General features: G+C 50.2%; 1 protein-coding gene across 3 annotated transcripts in view; it reads right to left on the bottom strand.

Moving 5' to 3' along the window:
• The window catches only part of Lims2 (LIM zinc finger domain containing 2), a 35,024-nt gene extending 16,532 nt beyond the window's left edge, over nt 1-18,492 (bottom strand). Inside the window, exons 1-2 of one of the 3 annotated variants that reach the window (XM_029546794.1) lie at nt 18,313-18,492; nt 524-683 (exon numbers count right to left, since the gene is read on the bottom strand). In XM_029546794.1, the coding sequence (XP_029402654.1) occupies nt 524-679 (156 nt within the window). In that variant the 5' untranslated portion in view covers nt 680-683; nt 18,313-18,492. Of the gene's footprint in view, nt 1-523; nt 684-4,088; nt 4,709-10,288; nt 10,529-18,312 lie in introns of those variants that run through there. The other 2 variants (XM_021214206.2, XM_029546795.1) reach the window with 2 other exon arrangements.
• Nucleotides 18,493-19,263: the final 771 nt, after the last annotated feature.

Raw genomic sequence — 19,263 nt, 5'->3', positions numbered from 1 at the left:
TGTGTGCGCGTGCACGTGTGTGTGTGTGTGTGTGTGTGTGTGTGTGTGTGTGTGTTTCTGTGTATGTCTCATCAAACACTACCTGGTTACTCAACTCCAACCATGAGAATGCCTATTTCTGAAGCACCCTCACCAGACAATAGAAGGAGGGCTCTAAGAGCTTGCTCTTGAGAGCTGGTGTGGGAAACACAAGCTCTTTATTTTTATCTGAGTTATGGCAGTATTAATGACCTCGCTCCTGGCCCCATCTGCTACCCCAGCTTCTATCCCACTCAGCCACTGCATTTGCTGCCTGACCCACTGAAGGACAACCTCCACGATGTGGGATTATCCTACCCCAGGACCTGCCAGGAGCCTGGCCAGGGGAGACTGAATGAAACAGAGTGACTCCAGAAGTTCCCAGATGAGGGATAGACCAGCATCTTGTGGGAGACTCAGCTTTGCAGCCTCAGAGCCTGGCCAGGTCACGGAGCAGCCACAGGCCCTTTGAGAGCAGGCCACCCACTACCCAGAGCCTCCTCACCTCGTAGAAGAGCCCCTCAGGAAATGGTCGGAAGCACTGTGCACACACAAAGCAGTGCTCATGGTAGAGTTCCCCGTTGCTGTTGACGATGCGCTCTGTGGGGGCAAACCGGGCTTGGCAGCGCTGGCACATGGCATCGGCCAAACACTCAGTCATGTTGCTAGAGGGCATAGGAGGAGAAGGAGAAGGTCAGCACTGGGCAGCAGGCTGGCAGAGCAGGCCTAGGGACACATCCCTGCTTTAAAGGTCCAGGTGAATCCAACCTTTAAGGGTGACAAACATGGCACATACTTAAAACATGAAATTTTGTATGTATACGTACACATGTATGGGGGTGGTACACCTGTACGTATGAGCGCAAGTCAGAGGGTCATCCTCGGGCACCATCCACTTTTAAATGTTATTTATTTTATTTTTTTCTTATTCACTTTACATCCCGCTCACTTTCCCTTCTCCCAGTCATTCCCTCCCGTAATCCTTCCCCCATCTCCCATCGCTGCCTTCTCTGAGCAGGTGGGGTCCCCCCTGGGAATCCCCCCACCCTGGCACATTAAGTCTCTGTGAGGCTAGGCACTTCCTCTCCCACTGAAGCCAGACAAGGCAGCCCAGCTAGAAGAAGGCATCCCACATACAGGCAATGGGTTTTGGGATAGCTCCTGCTCCAGTTGTTCGGGACTCAGATGAAGACCAAGCAGCACATCTGCTACATATGTGTAGGGAGGCCTAGGCACATGTATGTTCTTTGGTTGGTGGTTCAGACTCTGAGAGCCCCAAGCAAGCACCAGTCCCTGGCACTATTAATGATACTCTGTTATGCTTGCAGACAGGAGCATGTTGTCCTCTGAGAGATTTGGGGAGATGCAGACACCCACAGCCAAACAGTGGGGACTCTTATGGAAGAATAGGGGGGAAAAGGATTTCAGGTTCTGCAGGGGATAGGAACTCCACAGGAAGACCAAGAGAGTGAGCTAACCTGGACCATCCCCATATTTTTGTGGCAGCATCCCTCAGTAACCTGGAAATCACCAAGTAGGCTCACCTGGCTGGCTGACAGCCTCTGGGTGCTCCTCCCCACAGTTAGTTTTTGTCAATTTAACACAAACTAGAAGCACCTGGGAAGAGGGACTCTCAACTGAGGAGTTGCCTCCAGCTGGCCTGTGGTCATGCCACACTCGAGGTTCATGTGTGCCGTCCTGGGGTTTTAAGAAAGCAGCGGAGCAAGCCATGGGGGGCAAGCGAGTGAGTAGCTTTCCTCAGTGGTTCCTGCCTCAGCTCCTGCTTGTGTTCCAGCCCTGACTTCCCTCAAGGATAGACTGTGATCCTGTGTGTAAGCCAAATAAGCCCTTTCTTCCTCAGGTCCCTTTTGGTCAACGTGTTCTATCACAGCGACAGAAAGCAAGCTATGACTCCGCAAAGCAAGTCCTCCCTCCCTCTCTTGAACAGTAATTCTGTCATGGTGACAATACCTAGCCTGTGCATGGAAGTCCTGTGAACTTTCGTTCCCTCATCTGTAAAATGGGTCCAACATCAGCTGTCTCCAAAAGGCACTATCTGCAGAGGAATCTGTGTTATACTCAGGCTGATTCCCTTGGCTGTTTGCTGTGTGTCTGCACTATGTCAAATACTACTCGGGGTTGGGGTTAAGCGAGCAGAGCCTCTAAGGCTCCAGCAGACGCTTCCTTCAGCCAGCAGCTTCCACCCCTGGGACAAGTTGGCCTGTCTCCCTGGTCTCCTCAGCCTCAGAGGTCACCAGGCTGCACATAATAAACAGGGTTTGACACAGAGACAGCCCTTCTCCTCACAACGCCGGGAAGTCATCGCTCTGCCTGGGACAAGGAGCTGCCGGCGGGGCTCGGTTGGTAGAGCATTTGCCTAGATGCAAGAAAGCCAAGAACTGGATCTTTAGGCAGCATAATGCTGTGTATGATGGTGCGCTCCTGTAACCCCAGCACTGGGGCGGGGGAGGCTGGAGGATGAAGGCCGTCATCAGCTACCTGAACTACATGAGACCCTGTCCAAAAGGAAAAGGAAGATAGAGAGGAGAGGCAGGAAAGAGAAAAGAGACACATTCCTTCCCAAATCCCCAAATCTATCCAAACCCTGTTGGGGACTGCAGCTTCTGAAGGAGCCTTTATACCCTTTTGGCTCAGCAGCTTGGTTCCTATTATTATTATTATTGTTGTCAAGAACACCTCAAATATGTCACACCTATCATAACAGAGAACCGGCATATGGTATTATGAAGTTCAAAGAAATCCAACATCAGGCATTGCATAACATGTGTATGCACGTGCACACTCCTAGGATCTTGCTGGGGCCCCGGTTTCTTTATTGAAGCCACAGCCCTCTTGGTGCCACGGTCAAGGTGTTTATTACATCCATCCTGAGGTCATTCTCACCTGTACTCTGGCCTCACACAACCAAGGTTGACCAGGGAGGGCTCCATTCCAGCAGGCCACACGAGGTGAGCCCCAGGTCCCTACCTGAGCAATGGGATTGCCTAGGCCTGTGCTGGCCTGTGGTGGATGAACCAGCCTACGGCAGGCATTCTGCAGCCAACCACTGATACAGATAGCGGCTGAGTCTCTGCGGCCTACGGAATACCTTCCCTCTGTCCCAGTTCTCAGCCAAAGATGATGTGTGTGCACACAGGCGTGCGAGATTGACTTCCTGTGGGTGTGGAGGTCAGAGGCTGAGGTCACATGTTTTCCTCAATTCCTTCTCCACCTTATTTTTAGACAGAATTTCTTGCTGGACCTGGAGCTCACTGGCTTATCTAGGCTGGCCAGTGTACTGGAGAGACCTGCTTATGTCTGCCCTCCTGGTGCTGGGATCCCAGACAAGAGGTCGGCCGTTTTGTTTTGTTTTGTTTTGTTTTGACGGGTGATGGGGGGTCTGAACTCTGGTCCTCCTGCTCACACGCTAAGCACTTTATCAACTGAGTCACCTTCCCAGCCCCATGAAGATCTTGTTCAGGGCTCAGTCCTCAAGCCCCCTATCCAACTTCTCTGTCATTGGCAGGAAGTTCAGAGGAACCCAAGCGATGTCAACTGTCTTTGCCAATCCTGTTATCAGGTCCTTAGCCTGCCCACCGGTGACCTGGACTCCTAGATCCTCTTCCCCCACACTTCCTCCATCTCCTCCTCTGGGACCACTTGTTCCCTAATGCCAGTGACCCTGTGCCCACAGCCCCATGGATCTCTCTCCCTAGCTTTCTACAAGTCTCTGCCAGCCAGATGGCCCTGGGGACCATGTCTAGAAACCATACCCTCTGTTCTCTCTCCTGAGACACTCCCAGAATCCTCCTCACCCAGGTCAACCCCCTGAGCTACTGTGGGGACCATCCCAAACCCTGGAGTTCCCATCTTCCTTCTCTGCCCTGACACGTTCCTGGGGAATCAAGCAGTTACCATTTTAGAGTCCTGTCTAACCTGTGCTGAAACCTCGGCCATATTTTGGTTAATGATGTCTTTATCCAGTGGAGCTAGGTTTGAACCACCACGAAGGGGCAATAAAATCGTTCATTCTGTAGCCGAGGATGTGGTTCAGTTGGTAGAGCACTTACCTAACATCCTCCAAGCCCTGGGTTCGGTCCTCAGCATGGCTTAAAACCAAGTCTGTAATCCCACTACTTGAGGTGGAGGCCGGATCAATAGCCCAAAATCATCCTTGGCTACACTTTGAGCCAAGGCTAGCAGGGGACACATGAGTGTCTCATAAAAATTAATAATCTCAATCTGAAAGTCACCAAGAGATGGCCTGGACAACTGGTCTAAGGTGCCTTAACCTATCCAAGCTACAGACTACATCAAACCCACCTCCCAACAAGTGGCGCCGGCCTGTGACCCTGTCTCCAACCCAGCCCAGTTCCTGTGCCTTGGGTGACCAGCCTCTCAGAAGGGCGAGGAGGGGTTTCCGAAGCAAGTACTGCAGGCAAGTACAAGCTTTTCCGGCCATTGTTGTCTGCAACTCCGCCCAGCATCTCCCCATTTACCTGAACTCATTGCAAGCCCTGCTTGGTCGGAGCAGGGGGTGGAGGGGTGGGGGGGGTGCTGCAGGTACAGCCCCCACCCAGCTAGCTCCCCTGGCCAGTAGCCCAGGCGCTGTTATCAGCCAACCCCCATCCCCACCCCGGTAGGGCAAAACAGTGGGAGCCTCCTCTGCGAGGGACAGGAGCTCAAGTTATGGATCGCTAAAGGGCAGTGGGGTCAGATCTGAAATAAAAAGGATATTGTTCCTGCTGCTCTGTACAGCCAGCTCCCAGAAAGGGCGGGAGGGGCGGGGGTGGTTTCGGGGGACAGGCAGGGACTGGGCAGGTCCCCAAACAAGGCAGGTTTTTCAGTCTGTCCATGTACAGTGGGAAACCTGAACTCCTGGGCACTGTGGGATTCCCACTGTGGTGGGAGGTGGAGAGTACAAGCCCTTTAAGAATCCTTGGACCGGTTAAGAAACTTCCAGCTAAGCAGGACATGGTGGCATATGCCTTTAATCCTAGCACATGAGAGGCTGAGACAGGAGGATTTCTGTGAGTTCAGTCAAGGCCAGCCTGATCTATACCATGAGTTCCACAAAATAAGACCCTGTCTAAAATTTAAAGAAGGGGAAGAAGAGAAGGGGAGGAAGAGGAGGAGGAAGAAGAAGTAATTACTACTACCACTACTATTATTACTATTATTACCATTATTACAACAACTGCAGGCCCCATCTTGCTTCCTTCTCTGGGAGTTTGTGGCATGCACACCACTTCAAGCCCAAATCCTGGGCTCCTGTCCGTTGCTTTGCTAGTGCGAGGACTTGCATCCTGCATTCAGACCCCCCAAACCAATTTAAAAAGCCAAGCGCAGTGGTTCACAACTTGAAATCCCACAGTGCTGATGTCGTGGTGGTAATGGGGGGGAGGGGCAGTAAACAAAGAAAAAACAAAACAAAACAAAAAACCAGATCTCTGGAAGCTCCCTTGACAACTCTTCTGGACAATGTGGTAAACTTCCGGGCAAATAAGAGATCCTGTCTTAAGTAAATAAATAACAGGAAGGTGCCTGAGGAATGCCATCTAAGGTTGTCCTCTGACGGCCGTTCATGTTCCACGCACGGTCACTCTCATATTCAATTGCCACGACTACACACACACACACACACACACACACACACACACACACACGCAATAGCCAAGCATTCTAAAAGAAGCCCAGAAGTCAATACTTAGAGACGCCCTCATGACTTTTACTCGTAGAGTGACACAGTGACGTGCCACCCAGAGACTCTACCCTAGGAGAGTTTGTAAACTCCGGCCACTGCTGGGTGAGCTGCCACTGTACTCACTAGTGCAGAGGCAGAGTGTGGGACTCTTAGCCCTTCCTGCAAGCCTGGCTGATAAGATCCTAAACAACCAGTTGCCATTGTTCCTGACAACCAGCGGTCAGTAGGCACCTGTTCAGGGCCAGCCTTTTGAATTCAGGTACCAGGACACAGTACGGGCACTGATTAACAAGCCCTGCCCGGAATATAGTTTGCAAGTGCAGCCAATTCCAAAGTTGCCCAAGAATGATTGATTCAACAAATATTTTTTAAAGGGCATTTGGAGGCTGAGTCCAGAGGAGACAAAGGGCCCCAGATGCCCACACACCCACTCTCTGACACATAGAAGCTTAGGCAGGGGGTTTTCTCTGTCAGCTTAAGTTTATGCCTCTCAAGTACTTCAGTCTCTCCCACATGGAAACCTTAAATGCTAGAACCCAGGACTCTCAGACATCGTTTTAAGGACATGTGAATGTTGTGGCCCACACTTGTAACCCTAGGACTCCCGAGGTGGAGACAGGCAGATCACAAGGTCGTTATCGAGGTCGTTAACTTTAACTACAAACTGAATTGGAGGCCAGCCTGTCTTAGATATCTATCTATCTATCTATCTATCTATCTATCTATCTATCTATCTATCTATCTACCTATCTTATCTATTTATGTATTTATTTATTTACTTACTTATTTGTGTGGTTTTTTTTTGGGGGGGGGGTTCCTGGTAAGATCAGACAGTATGAATAGGCATACAACTGAGGACTATCAGTGCGAGGGTGAAGCAACCCCTCAAGACTGTCTACCTTGGGACAGTCTACATCTTTCCTGTAATGGCAGCTGCATGCTCCCTGCAGTGGGCAGAAAAACATACAACCAACGCCAAAGCATCCATAAGCAGAACATCCTTGGGGGGGGGGCAGAGGAAAATCCCAAGGTAGCCATCTTCCTCTGTGTGGTCTGGGGTGGTATGTCTCCTTGATAAATGGAGTCAAGCGTGAAGTATGGGGAATGCCCCCTGCCCCCAGCAGCGGATGCATTAGAAAATGGACTTTGAACCCTGCAAGTGTCCTGTGGGGCAGACTCATGGCAGCCTGTGCTAGCTGCTACATGGCCTTGTGTGTGTGTGTGTGTGATAAAGTATGTACCTGAGGCACATGATCTTCCCAGCAAAAACAAACTTGCCCCCATGTAAATCGAAATGGAGAAAGGCACGCCGCCACCCTCTGCAGGAGACTCTGACTGGGAAAGTGGGCAGGGGAGGATGGGATTAAGGTGCTGGCCAATCTTGCTTACAGCTTGCTGAACGCAAGGCAAAGAGAGTGTAAATTATACCTATGCTAAAGATCTCCTCCAAAGATCCAAAAACACGGAACCCTTGGGAAGAATCAGAGGGTGAGGACAAGAACACGAGAGACTACAGAAGAGAGTCTTGTTTAAGCTTTAATAGAGAATGGAAAAATCTATGGCTCAGCACGCAGATGGGGACATTAATAAAAGCTCAGTACAGGAGACTGTGATGACCAGGAAACTGCTTGAACTGCCTGAAGTGAGAAAGCCTTTTAAATAAGCAATGAGAGAGTCTGTCACAGCATGACTCGTGAGGCTGTGGGACACAGGGGTGGGTGGGCTTAATCTGGACGCTATGGAAGCAAAGAAACTGAATCATAGAATCTCTCCCCCCCCCCTTGAGACAAAGACTGCATAACCTAAAGTAATAGGAGGGAAATTCGTCACTGATTGGAAAAGCTAGAGGAAGGACAGACATTATGGAGGGAAGTGTGCAGGAGAGATTCGGTATTTGATGAGAAGATCGGCAGCCCAAGTAAAATCATTCATCAGAGAGTTACGAAGTCCATTCAGTCAGAACTGTTAAAGGTTTTAGTGGCTTTTCTGAGCACACTGGTGGGGCAGTCTCTGTCGGTCTGCATGATTTAGATGGACGTGTAAATCAGGTCCAATAAATGTTAAAGCAATCCAAGGGGGTTAAGAGAAGGGAGAAGCAGAAGGATGGATGGGTCTGCACTATCACTCAAAGGTAAATGTGGTAAGATCTGTGTTGAGCTGAAACTCTGGGATGAAGTTGAGGGGGTGGCAAATGGCCTTCCACTGGGTCTCCGGAGAGAGTCTTAAAACCAGAGTAACAGATGACAGCAATGATAAAACAGTGCTGGTGGAACAAATAAGTTTGTCCTGGGTGTGAGCAGTTATGTCTGCAGAGCATGCTAGCAATGTAAAGGTCACAGCTACAGCTACAGCCACAGCACTAGCCCAGAGCCGGCCAGAACCAGGCAGCTTGCTGTTGTGACAGGGTAGAGCAAGATAATGCAAGAGGTGAGAGTGGTGGGAGTGAGGCGTCCCAGAGTGACCCGTGACAGCAGCGGCATGCTAAGACGAGGCGGTGAGGTGGCTCTTAAGAAACAGCTGTGGATATGGTACATCCTGTCCACTCCACCTCCAGGAAGCCCTGACCCTGTCTCGAGACTCCATCTTCTCCTGTCTCCCTGGCTGCTGGCTTCCTGTTTGTCTCCCCTGTCTCCTTGCAACCCTTTCTCTGCACAGTGCCGATGGGGTGCATTTACAAAGGATGCTATTTCAGGTCCTCTCTGGCGGCTCCCCGCAGCCCTCCCTCTGCTCTTGCCCGCCAATGTCCTGGGGAGTGGTGACAAGTAGGGTCCCAAGGGGTGTGAGCAGAGAAAGTGTATCTGAGGTACAGTATGGCTCCAAGCAGCATGAATGACTGGTAGGGGGGCCAGGATCTAGGCATGAAGACCAGCCCTGCCTCACTGAGGCAATGGACACAGAGTGTATGACATGAAGCTAAAGAACCCCCATAGTTCCCAGGCCAAGAAGAGAGTCGGCCACTGCAAAGTCTGAGTCGGCTCTCTTCCTCCTGGACCAGCCTACCTAGGATCTGTGTGTGTGCGCAAGGAAGGGAAGCCAAGCCTCGAACCTGTGCTGGACAGTGGCATCTCACAGATGCTTAAAAACATATGAGCAAGGAAATGCTCGAAGATAAGAACTGAAGAAAATGTTCAAAGATGGCATCTCTGAGGAGGGGCACTGTGGCCATTTCCTGTGCTGCTGTGGCCTCCATGTCTGTCCTCTTGGATGAGCAATTATACCCAGAACAGAAAAGAGCTCTTGTCCCCATGTGACCCCCCCATGGCCAGCAGATCTTCTGATCTCCTCTCCCATCACCAAAAACCTTCCTGAATTTTCTCCTTGCTGGCTGCCCATGTCAGACCAGTCCAGAAAAGGCTGAGGGGCCTGAGCTTAGCAGGTGCTTCACGTCTCTACTCCAGACCCCACTTTCGACTTAGGATATGGTTGGGTGCCTGAATCTGTGGCCTCTTTTCTTTCAGAGCTGAGGCTAAGGATGTGGAGCCAAGACGTTGGTAAGGATTTTTGCCAGGGACTTTGGGGTGGGGAGGCAAGGGGCCACAGCAGTCTGTGGGAAGACCTTTACCACCTTCCTGGGGTGGGGCAGGTCCTTGCTTTACACTGCACAAAGAAGCAGCCCACGAGAACAGTCTTCCCACTGAGGGAACACCCGGGGCTGAGGCTGGGGAGGAAGCACTGGAAAGCAGGAGGGAAGGGTGGGTCTCACACCATGACAGGGTACATAGTGTTTCTGAACCCAGGGCTACCCAAGGACTCCCAGCCACACCTTCCGTAGCGGTCAGCAGCAGTGTGTCCCTGAGGCAGAATACTGTTATGGACCTCAAGGAATCTTCAGACCACTACCCCACAACCACTGGGTGTGGCCCAGACTCCCAGGACCTGGAACCCTTTCCCAAAGAAGAATGCAAAAGGGACAGGGCTCCCCCCAGGAGCACCGGTGCAGCAAGGCATAGAGCAGAGAAAGCTTTTCTGCCAGCTCTTGGCTAGAAGAAGGTCCTGAGCCCGGGGACCACACCTTCCAGCCCAGCTTGGAGACACACACGCCATGTTCCAGAAGTAACTGCAGAGGCCAAAACTGGCTGGACTCTCGTGGACTTCTGACCCACCTCTGGAATCTGGTAGTCTTGAACCTGTACACAGAGACCCGAGATCCCCCTATCCAGGGCAGGCTGGAGGGGTATCACCCAGCCACTACACTTCGGTTTAGAGACAGTTCCCCACGGGTATCTAAACATCCTTTACCCCCAAAGAAGGCAATAGAAGGCTCTAGACTATTAAGTCCAGTGCTCTCCAGCTACATTTTAAGGCTTTTCCTCTTCAGTTGGCTGGTTACCTCAGACAAGTCCCTGGTCTGGGTCGCCCCAGGGGATCACTGGCCATAGAACTACACCTGCCAAGCCCACACAATCCTTAGAGGAAGAGAATGGGACCCCCTGCTGGACCCTTTCAGTCCCAGAGGGGCTGCAGCCTGGTAGCAATGGGGCCGCGAGACTTCCCGCCAGGATCCGCTGTCCCGCATCTGTCCGGGGACCATGTCACCCTGCACCCGTAACTTAAGGCATCTGTTACCTTCCCGTCATGGTGGCCGCGCGCCTAGCACCGGTCAGCAGTCCACTCACTGTGTCCCTGACAGAAGACTCGCGGTCGGGACAGAGGGAAGAACACGCCCAAACCGCGAGGGCGGCTCCACCCAGCCTGCAGCCGGGATGAGTGCAGGGGACAGCCTCAAGGGGCACGGGGGATGCCGAAGCTAGTGTCAACCCTGGGAACACTAGAGGCTGACACTAGAGACTCCCGACTTGAGTGGGTCGGTCACGTCCTCACTACCCGGACTCTGTTGCCACCTCCCGGATTCCGGGCATACTTTTCCTTTTAAAGGGAATGAAGTTATAATAAACATGCACAAGTTCGCACCCCACCCCCATTCACCCTCCCTTCCACCCCATCCACCCTCCCCACATTCTCCCCCACCTCCACCCTGAGACACTTTTAAGGGTGTTAGGGAGGCAAAACTGGGACAGCCAGACCGAGCGAGCGAGCGAGTGAGCGAGCGAGCGCGCACTTCCTTGGAGTTCGCGCAGCTGCCCCAGGCTGGAAAAACAGCAGATTTATGCCTCCAAGACGTTTCTAGGCACCAACTGCCTCCCGGGGCATTAAGGATCTCCCCTAGTCTGTGCTGTCCCCTCTCAGAGAGGACAAGGTCCAGGGTATCTTTTCTGTCTGGTGAGCTTAATCTACCTTTAGACCTAACACCAGTGCACACTCTCCTGAACATCGCATAGTTTATTTATTTTGGACAAGGTTTCATGTAATCCATGATGTCCTCAAATATCCTCTTATGTACCAAGAATGACCTGAGCTCCTGATCCTCCTCCCATTGCCTCTCGATGCTGGGATTACAGAAAGGGACTCAGTTTATAAGAAGCCCAGGATGGAACCCAGGGCTTTGTGAATGCACACCACCCACTGAGCCGGTCTTCGGTATTTCATAATAAAAATCAAACCCAGACTCCTGTCTATAGTGAAGCACTACTGATAAAGGGAGATTAACAGTCCTAAAATGATGTGGTGATATAAAAGCTGTAGGGAATTTCTGCTTTGAGAACCATTCTCAGGTACCAGAGAGCAGGATCCACAGTTGCTATCGGTTACTTCTTTTTGTTTGGTTGGGTTTTTTGTTTTTGTTTTTGTTTTGTTTTGTTTTTCACTTGTCTTGGCTCTTTCTGCCAAGGTGTAATTTGAGTGTTGGTTAAACACAAAGTGTGAAAGATCCTGTGGTTCCTCTGCCAGTGTTAGGAGAAGTATTTCCACAGTTGTCCACCCAGAGGAATAGGTATCCAAGACTGAGCAGAAACTGACTTCTGGGTGGTTTAATCAAGCAAGAAGGTCTTGTGGGAATCAATGAGAGCAAAAAGTCAAAGACAGGGCCTGGAAAGATGGTTCGTGGCAAAAGCATGAGGATCCGAGTTCAAGTCCCCACCATGTAAAAAGCTGGAGTCGGTCCTGTGTGCCTGAAACTCCAGTGCTGATGAAGGCAGAGGCGAGAGGAGCACTGGGGGCTTACTGACTGCCAGTCTAGCTCCAGTCCCCAGGAGAGACCCCATATCAAAGGAATAGAGCGGAGAATGATTCCTTAAACACCCAGTGTCCTCCTCGGGCCTCTGTATGCATTCACCTGGCCACCTACCTCCCACTCAGCATGCTCACACACCACACACACTGCACAGGGACATTGTGTGATTGGTGTATGGTATGGGCATGCAGGGATCTGCCTATGGATCTAGGGTCATCCGTTTGCCTGCTACTCAAAGGGTTTTACTCAGCCCCACCGGAGATACAGAGCTTCCAAATGGGACTAGCTCTTGTCATAGGGACACAGAGGACCCTGGGACATCCTGGTTAATAGCTACTGGGCACATCCTGCACAGAATGTGTGCTGCCTTGGGCCAGGAAGCAAAGGGATCAGGCAATACATTTTGCAACTGTTAGAATTTTCTGTAGATGTGGATGTGGGCGTGGCCCTTGCTGGACATGGTGTGTCACATGTGTGTGCTGGCATGTCACATGCATGTGTACATGGAAGGAGAAGCTGTGGGAGTGGAGGTGGCTTTCCTGGACATCGGTGGAGTTTAAAAGTGGACAAAGAGGGCCGGGCGTGGTGGCGCACATCTTTAATCCCAGCACTCGGGAGGCAGAGGCAGGTGGATTTCTGAGTTCGAGGCCAGCCTGGTCTACAAAGTGAGTTCCAGGACAGCCAGGGCTACACAGAGAAACCCTGTCTTGAAAAAACAAACAAACAAACAAAAAAAAAAGTGGACAAGAGGGAGAGGGTATGTTTAGTGGGGATGCGATTTGTGTTTGGAAGTGGAAGGAAGCAGGAAATATGAACACAGAACTCTATCCCAGATATGGAAGGTTTGATTCAGGTACAAGTTCAACCTTGGGGTTAAGTGGATCCCTGAGGATGTCTCTGTGAGCAGAAAACCTTCCATGAGAAGGGAAGAGCAGAGTGGTCTGGACTGGACAGGGCAGGCTTGGTAAAGAGACATCGCTGAGGAGACAGCTCTGTCAGTAAAGTTCTTACCTTGTGAGCACGAAGCCATGACCCACTTTAAAAAAAAAAAAAAAAAAAAGCCAGGTGCAGCAGCATGCGTTTGTAATCCTAGCACAGGAGAAGCAGAAACACGCTGATCTCTGGGCTGGGTGGCCAGCCAAGTAGCCTGTTTGAAAAGGTTTTGTTTTGTTTTGGCCAGTGACAGATCCTGTCTTTGAAAAACCAAGGTATACAGAACCTCAGGAACAACAGCTGACGTTGGCACGCTGGCCTCTGTGAGTGCGCACACACACATGCACCTGCATCCATACAGACACATGTAAAGAAAAAGATAGGGACGCCACAGATCTAAGAAGCTAGGGAACGCTGGTCTCTATTTCCAAGGACAGGAAATGATCTGGGATGGGTAAGGGCCAGCCCAGGAGAGTGAGGGCTCCGTACCCAGCCTATCAGAGAAGAAGGGGAACAGGTACCCTAGAGACAGGATGAGCCCAGGAGGCAGCAGGGCAGTAGTAACTGCCCTGAGAGGAGGAGAAACGCACAGCTCTGTGAGACCAAGGGACAGGGGTGATGTTGCACTGTCTCTGGGCAGAGGAGATGGCGATGTCGGGCACTCAGTCCGTGAATGAGTTTTCAGACTAAACTAAAAGAAGATGAGTGCGGCCAGCAAGATGTGGCAGTGGGTAAAGGTGCCTGACAAACTGGGTTCTGTCCCCAGAGCCCACAAGTCAGAGGCACTAACCCCCCCCTAAGTTGTCTCCTGACCTCCATAAGTGAGTCATGGTTCATGTATAACCGAACACATATGCATTCTGTGTTGTCAACCTGGCTACAGAATCAACCAAAACCTAGGTAGCTGGACACCACCGTGAAGAATTTTCTTAACTGGACCATTTGAGGTGGGAAGGCCCACCCTTAATCTGGGCCAGCCTTCTGGTGGCAGGACACATAAAAGGACCGGCAAGAAGGAATCTTGCTTTTTGCTTGTTTGACCCCCCCCCCCTGGGTGCCAGGTTCTTCAGTCCTGCTGCTGAGGTATTTCTTCGCTGGTATTATGATTTACTTCTTCAGGGCTCCAACACTGCCCAGCTATGGGATTCTTGGCCTTTCAGTCACGAGACAGCCATAGTTGAACTAGCTGGACAGCAATCTATACACCACATTAATAAAAACCATTTTAATATAAATTTATTCTGTCCGTTCTATTCCTCCAGAGAACTCTGATATGATATACACATATACACAAATAAATAAATGGAGTAAGGCTTTATAATTAAAATATAATACTAAGAGTCAAGTGGCTGGGTGTGAACATTCATCTGATGCCTGAATGTGGCTAAAATGTAGCCGGCAGCCTCTTGTTGCTCCTGCTGCCATGCCTGCCTTGCCATGACAGACTGTATTTACTGGAACTGTGGGCCAGAATAAAGTTGTTGCCAGATACTTGTCTCTACATGAAACAAGGAACTAATCCACGAGGCCTTGAGGTCTATGCCCACTATGGACGGCCCTATAGAGGGAGCCATGTGCTTTTCCAAGCAGACAGGAGGGTACAGAGCCAGCCTTAGAGTATGTGAGATGTCCCTGACGGCTGGTCTACCTAAGCTCTCTCCCCTGCCTCTAGGCTATGGCTGGATTCTGTGAGGAGTTAGTGAGGAGTAGGCAGTCAGGAAAAAGAGGTAGGAGAAGGACATTAGCATTGCTACCTGGGACGGAGATGATCTCACAGAACATCTGGAAAGTGTTCAACCGACAAGCCCACCCATTATCCTCCAGGACCACCTATCAAGCTAAAGCCCTTCACTGGACGTGTATTGTTCCGACTATTTCAGTCAAATAATACCATCTGTTTGTGGGCATTTTCTGTTGGAGCCGAGGAAATGAAATGTGGGGAGAGGGATTGTGGAAAAACTCTGCTAATTAAGATCAAAGTCTTCCATCGTCTGGATAGCCTCTGAGCTCGGTGGAATATGGGGACTCCCTTCATTGGTAGGGCTTCTCCTTCTCCAACTTTTGGGAGGTGCAACACCCCCCCAACGCCTCTACTTGCAGAATTAGAGTACAGGTTCAACTTCCTTTCTCCTGATAAGAACACAGTCAGCAGGCACCTGGGATTCCTGAAATGCTTCCCATGCTGATGAGGTATTTCGGTACTTTAAGTCTTCAGCCAATGACCTTTGTTCATCCTGGATGTTTCTACCCTGCCCCATCCCCCCCCCCAAAAAAAAATCACATAAACCTTGAATCACCCAAGTGAAGCTGATCTGCCTCCCTGCAGCCGGTCCCTGTGTCCCTGTGTCCCTGTGTCCCTGTGTCCCTGTGTCCCTGTGTCTTTCTTCTTCACCACGTGTACTCACAGGACTTCTGAGCACCCCCACCCACACTCCCCATCAATAGTCTCTGCTCCTTTTGTTCTCATGGACCAATATCACCAATAATCCGTGAGGGCAGGGATGGTCACAAGGGATCAAAGGACACAACAGTCCAGGGAGCCTATGAGGACCAGTTCAGAGATGGCTTGGCTCTGAGGAAACCACCCTTCCTGACAGTATGCTTTCAATAAAATTTTTCAATCAAAAAAAAAAAAAAACCCCTCAATGAATGAATGCTTATCTGTCTCAATAAATATCCATTTTTCCTCCTCTGGGCACTCAGTTGTCTGTTGTCTCTGGGAAGAACACGGGCACAAAGGCAGCTGGCCCTTGTTTTCTCACACTGCCACATTTCCTTCTCAGGACAACGGTGGGTAAAACGCAGAGCCACGGTGGAGTGACCTAAATCTATGTTCCTGGGGCATGGTCGGTCACTCATGTCTGCTCCAGAGTGAACCTTGTCTTTTACTCCTTTGATATATATTACATTTCTTTATCTGTTTCTACCTATAACATTGTTCTACGTGGTTCTAGATGAGCCAGTGTGCTACACAGTAAGACCCCCGCATCTCGGAAAAACCAGAAAGGGTTGGCATACTTTAAAAGCTTGCCAGTCACACCCTTCCGAGTGGCCTCTGCGTTGTTCAGTGCTGGTCCAGATGTTTAAACTGACTACTGCCTTGAAAAATAATGTTGATGGCTTTTTCAATCTGGCTAATGCGTGAGGGGGGTTGCTTTGCTTTAGTTCTCCTGGTTTGTGGGAGGAGAGATGCTCTGCAGGGGTCCCATCGAAGGACTTGAGACACTTTATGGTTATAGGACTGATTCGCTTTAAAACAGGAAACTTCCCTAATCTCCTGTCTCACTTAAAAAAATCAAGTTTTAGTTATTTTGTTTATAGAAGGCCATGTTCAGGCCTTGGTCCTGGGAATGGTTCTCTAGTCAAATATTAACTATTGAAAGCCAAAGGGTAAGTCTGTGCATGAGCTGGTGTTGTCTGGTAGTCTCCTCCAAACTGAGGCCCTCGCTCCAGGAGGGAGGAGTAGGCTGTGAGCCTCAGGAGGTAAACAAGAATGACATCACATGTCTAGAACACAAACTTGGAAGACTCTCCCAGCTCCCTCCCAGGGGAGAGAATTCTTGGATTGTCAGCCTCCTGCTGCCTTCCCAGAGAGCTCCAGGGCTGCAGACCAGGGTGGGCTTTGGTGGTGCCGCATCTGCTCTTGAGTCATCCCTACTCCCTGTAAGTCACCCCAGCCACTCCTAACCCAAAGAAAGCCATTGGCTCAGCAAGTTAGACATTGGTAGAGCTGTAACTCTGGTCCTCTAGGAGTTCTTTTTTTTTGGGGGGGGGGGGGGGGGGGGGGGGGAGACTAGTGGTAATGTGTTGTGTCTCTCCAGGAAAAAAAAAAATCCATCACACAACATTGTGTGTATATGTTCATGCATTTACTGATGATGTACGTGCACGTGTGTGTGGTGTGTGTAGTGTATGTGTGTGTTTGTGTGTGTGTGTGTGTGTGTGTGTGTGTGTGTGTGTGTGCACAGAGTGGCCAGTAGTCATAATTGGATATCTTCCCTAATCATTCTCTATCTTTTATTTTTTGAAACAGTATCTCCCCCTGATCTGGAACTCACCTAGTAAACTAGGCTGGCTGGCCACTGAGTTCCAGGGACCCCCCTCCCCCGTCTCTGCCTCCCTACCTCTGAGATTACAAGCATTTACCACTAAAGGTTTTTGGTTTGTTTGTTTTTTAAAGAGTTTTAGGATCAAACTCAGAACTTCATACTTGCAGGCCAAGCATTTCACTGACCGAGATGTCTCCCCAGTCCAAGAAGGTTAGTTAAAGGCAGTTGATATGCTTATTATAAAGTAGACTGGGTAGATCACTGCTCAGACAAGAATATTTTTTAAAGGGGGAATTCATGCAGTTTCATATAGAATTTTTGTCAATTCAGTTCATATCGCTGAGATCCATGTTGAATAAAACAATACAACTGGTGGGTGTTCAGGCAGAATAATTTTTTTCTTTACCAAATCAAAAAAAGTTAGCACACCAAATAATAAGTCTAATTATCACATTTTCGTACATATCATTGTACTTTGCTCGTATTGGATCACTCTCTCATGCTCCCTTGCTGCTTCCTCCTCTCTCTGTTCGTCTGTCTCTCTGTCTATCTGTCTCTGTCTGTCTGTCTGTCTGTGTGTGTGTGTGGGGGGGGTGTAGTTGTACATACACATATACACGTAGAGCCCAGAGGACCAACTCTGGAGCCATCCAACTTCTTTCCTACTCTTTTTAGAGTCCAGGGTCCTGCTGTCCCTGCCCCCTTAGCACTGGAATTACACTGTGCCTAGGGATTTCACAAGCTCTGAGGGTGAGACTCTGGCCCTTCTGCCTCAAGGCGAGACCTTTATCAACTGAGCCATCTTCCCAATCATCCTTGCTCTTGACGGTGTCATCAGCACAGCCTAGAGCTGGACCAAAACCTTCGAGGGGGAAGATTCCAATCTATCTGCACTTCTCAGCCGGGACAGATGCAGTTCCACAAAAGCAGTCCCAAATGGCCCTTAATATTCAGGATCTTAATTCTGCATCTCAGGCCATTTCTACCTTGGTCACCCAACCAGAGGACACTTTGGGGCTGGGGATGTAGCTGAGTGTCAAAGCACTTGCCTAGCATACACAAAGCCCTTGGCACCATCTCCAACACAAAGGGATAAAAAAGATTGGACTGGGCACAGACGAGAGTTTCCCGTGCAGGCCACAGCCACTCAACTGTTCTGAGACCATCTCATGGGCAAGCCAAGATATGTTTTGCTTCTTCTTTCACATTGTGACAACCAATCCCGATGGGCAAGCTTTTCATCAGAGCTTCCCAAACCTCTTCACAGAAAAGGTCAGCAGCCCACCCTACCACTCCCCAAACCCAGCGTGTCCCTGGAGGAGACCCGGTATGCAGCCGAGTGAGCTACCACATTGACCGGCCCCAGGAGGGCAGAAGGCCTAGAGCTGTTCCCATCCCCACCTAGCAACATGAGCACAGCACTTAGGGCATAAGGGGAGGCAGGGAGATTCAGGATACAGGCGGGCAGAGGACCAGAGCTGACTAGCAGAAGAACCCTCCCGAGTCTATTACTCCAACATCACACAGCTTTTCTTTACCTTGGTGGCAGAGACGATGCTCTACTTCCCTGGGGCCCTCCTTCCCTGAGAGCTGCCTGTAGCTTCTCCAAGGGCAACAGCAGCTGCCCAGCCTGTTTGACACAGCCACACGGAGAGCGAGACTGGGTGGTAACCAACGTGTCCCACCGCCACAGCTCCAGGACGCTCAGCTCCAGGCTCACCTCTGCCTAGGCAGGAGACTTGGCCTGAGGTCCAAGCCTGGAAGGTGTGACCGGAAGCACTTTGGGGTCAGCCAAGGACGAGTGAGCGAGGACCGAGGTTTAGGAAGGAAAAGCCTGCCTCCCTGGAGATCCAGGATGACAGGACAAAAGTAGTGACAGCGCCCTCTGATTTCAGAAGGGCTGGCAAAGAAACATGAATTCTTCTTGGGGTAGAGAGGTCGTGAGCCCTCAGGACGGTCAATGTTCACAGGGCAGATGGCCAAGAAAATGGAACCCATGGTGAAACAAAAACGGGTCCTCAGCCTCAGCTATCCAGATGCCTCCTGCTACACACTGCTTCCCTTGAAAGCAGGAAAGTCTCTAGACCATTTATATCATCTCAATTACTTTCTACTTATAGTTTTTTTTTTGCTATGAAACTCCCACTGCACTAGATTATGCGCATGAATAGGAAGAAAAAAGTCACACACTCATGCTGGCTTATGTGTGCACTTAATCTTCCGGCTTTATGTTATTGACTATTTTTTGTTTTAAACATTTATTAATTTCTAGGTGCATGAGTGTTTTGTCTGCATGTGTATGTGTGCACTGTGTGTGTGTGTGCCTGGCATCCTCAGATGGCAGAACAAGGCACCCGGTTCCCCGGAACTAGAATTACAGACGGTTGCCAAACACCATGAAGGGGGTGGGAACTGAACTCAGGTCCCCTGAAAAGCAGCAAGGACTCTTAGTCATCTCTTTAGTCTCTTTGTTCAGGTTTTTTTTTTTT

Source organism: Mus pahari, chromosome 15 (genome assembly GCF_900095145.1).
Source record: "Mus pahari chromosome 15, PAHARI_EIJ_v1.1, whole genome shotgun sequence".
Lineage (NCBI taxonomy): Eukaryota > Metazoa > Chordata > Mammalia > Rodentia > Muridae > Mus > Mus pahari.
The sequence above is the reverse complement of the archived record's forward strand: the minus strand, read 5'-3'. Positions and strand labels throughout refer to the sequence as shown.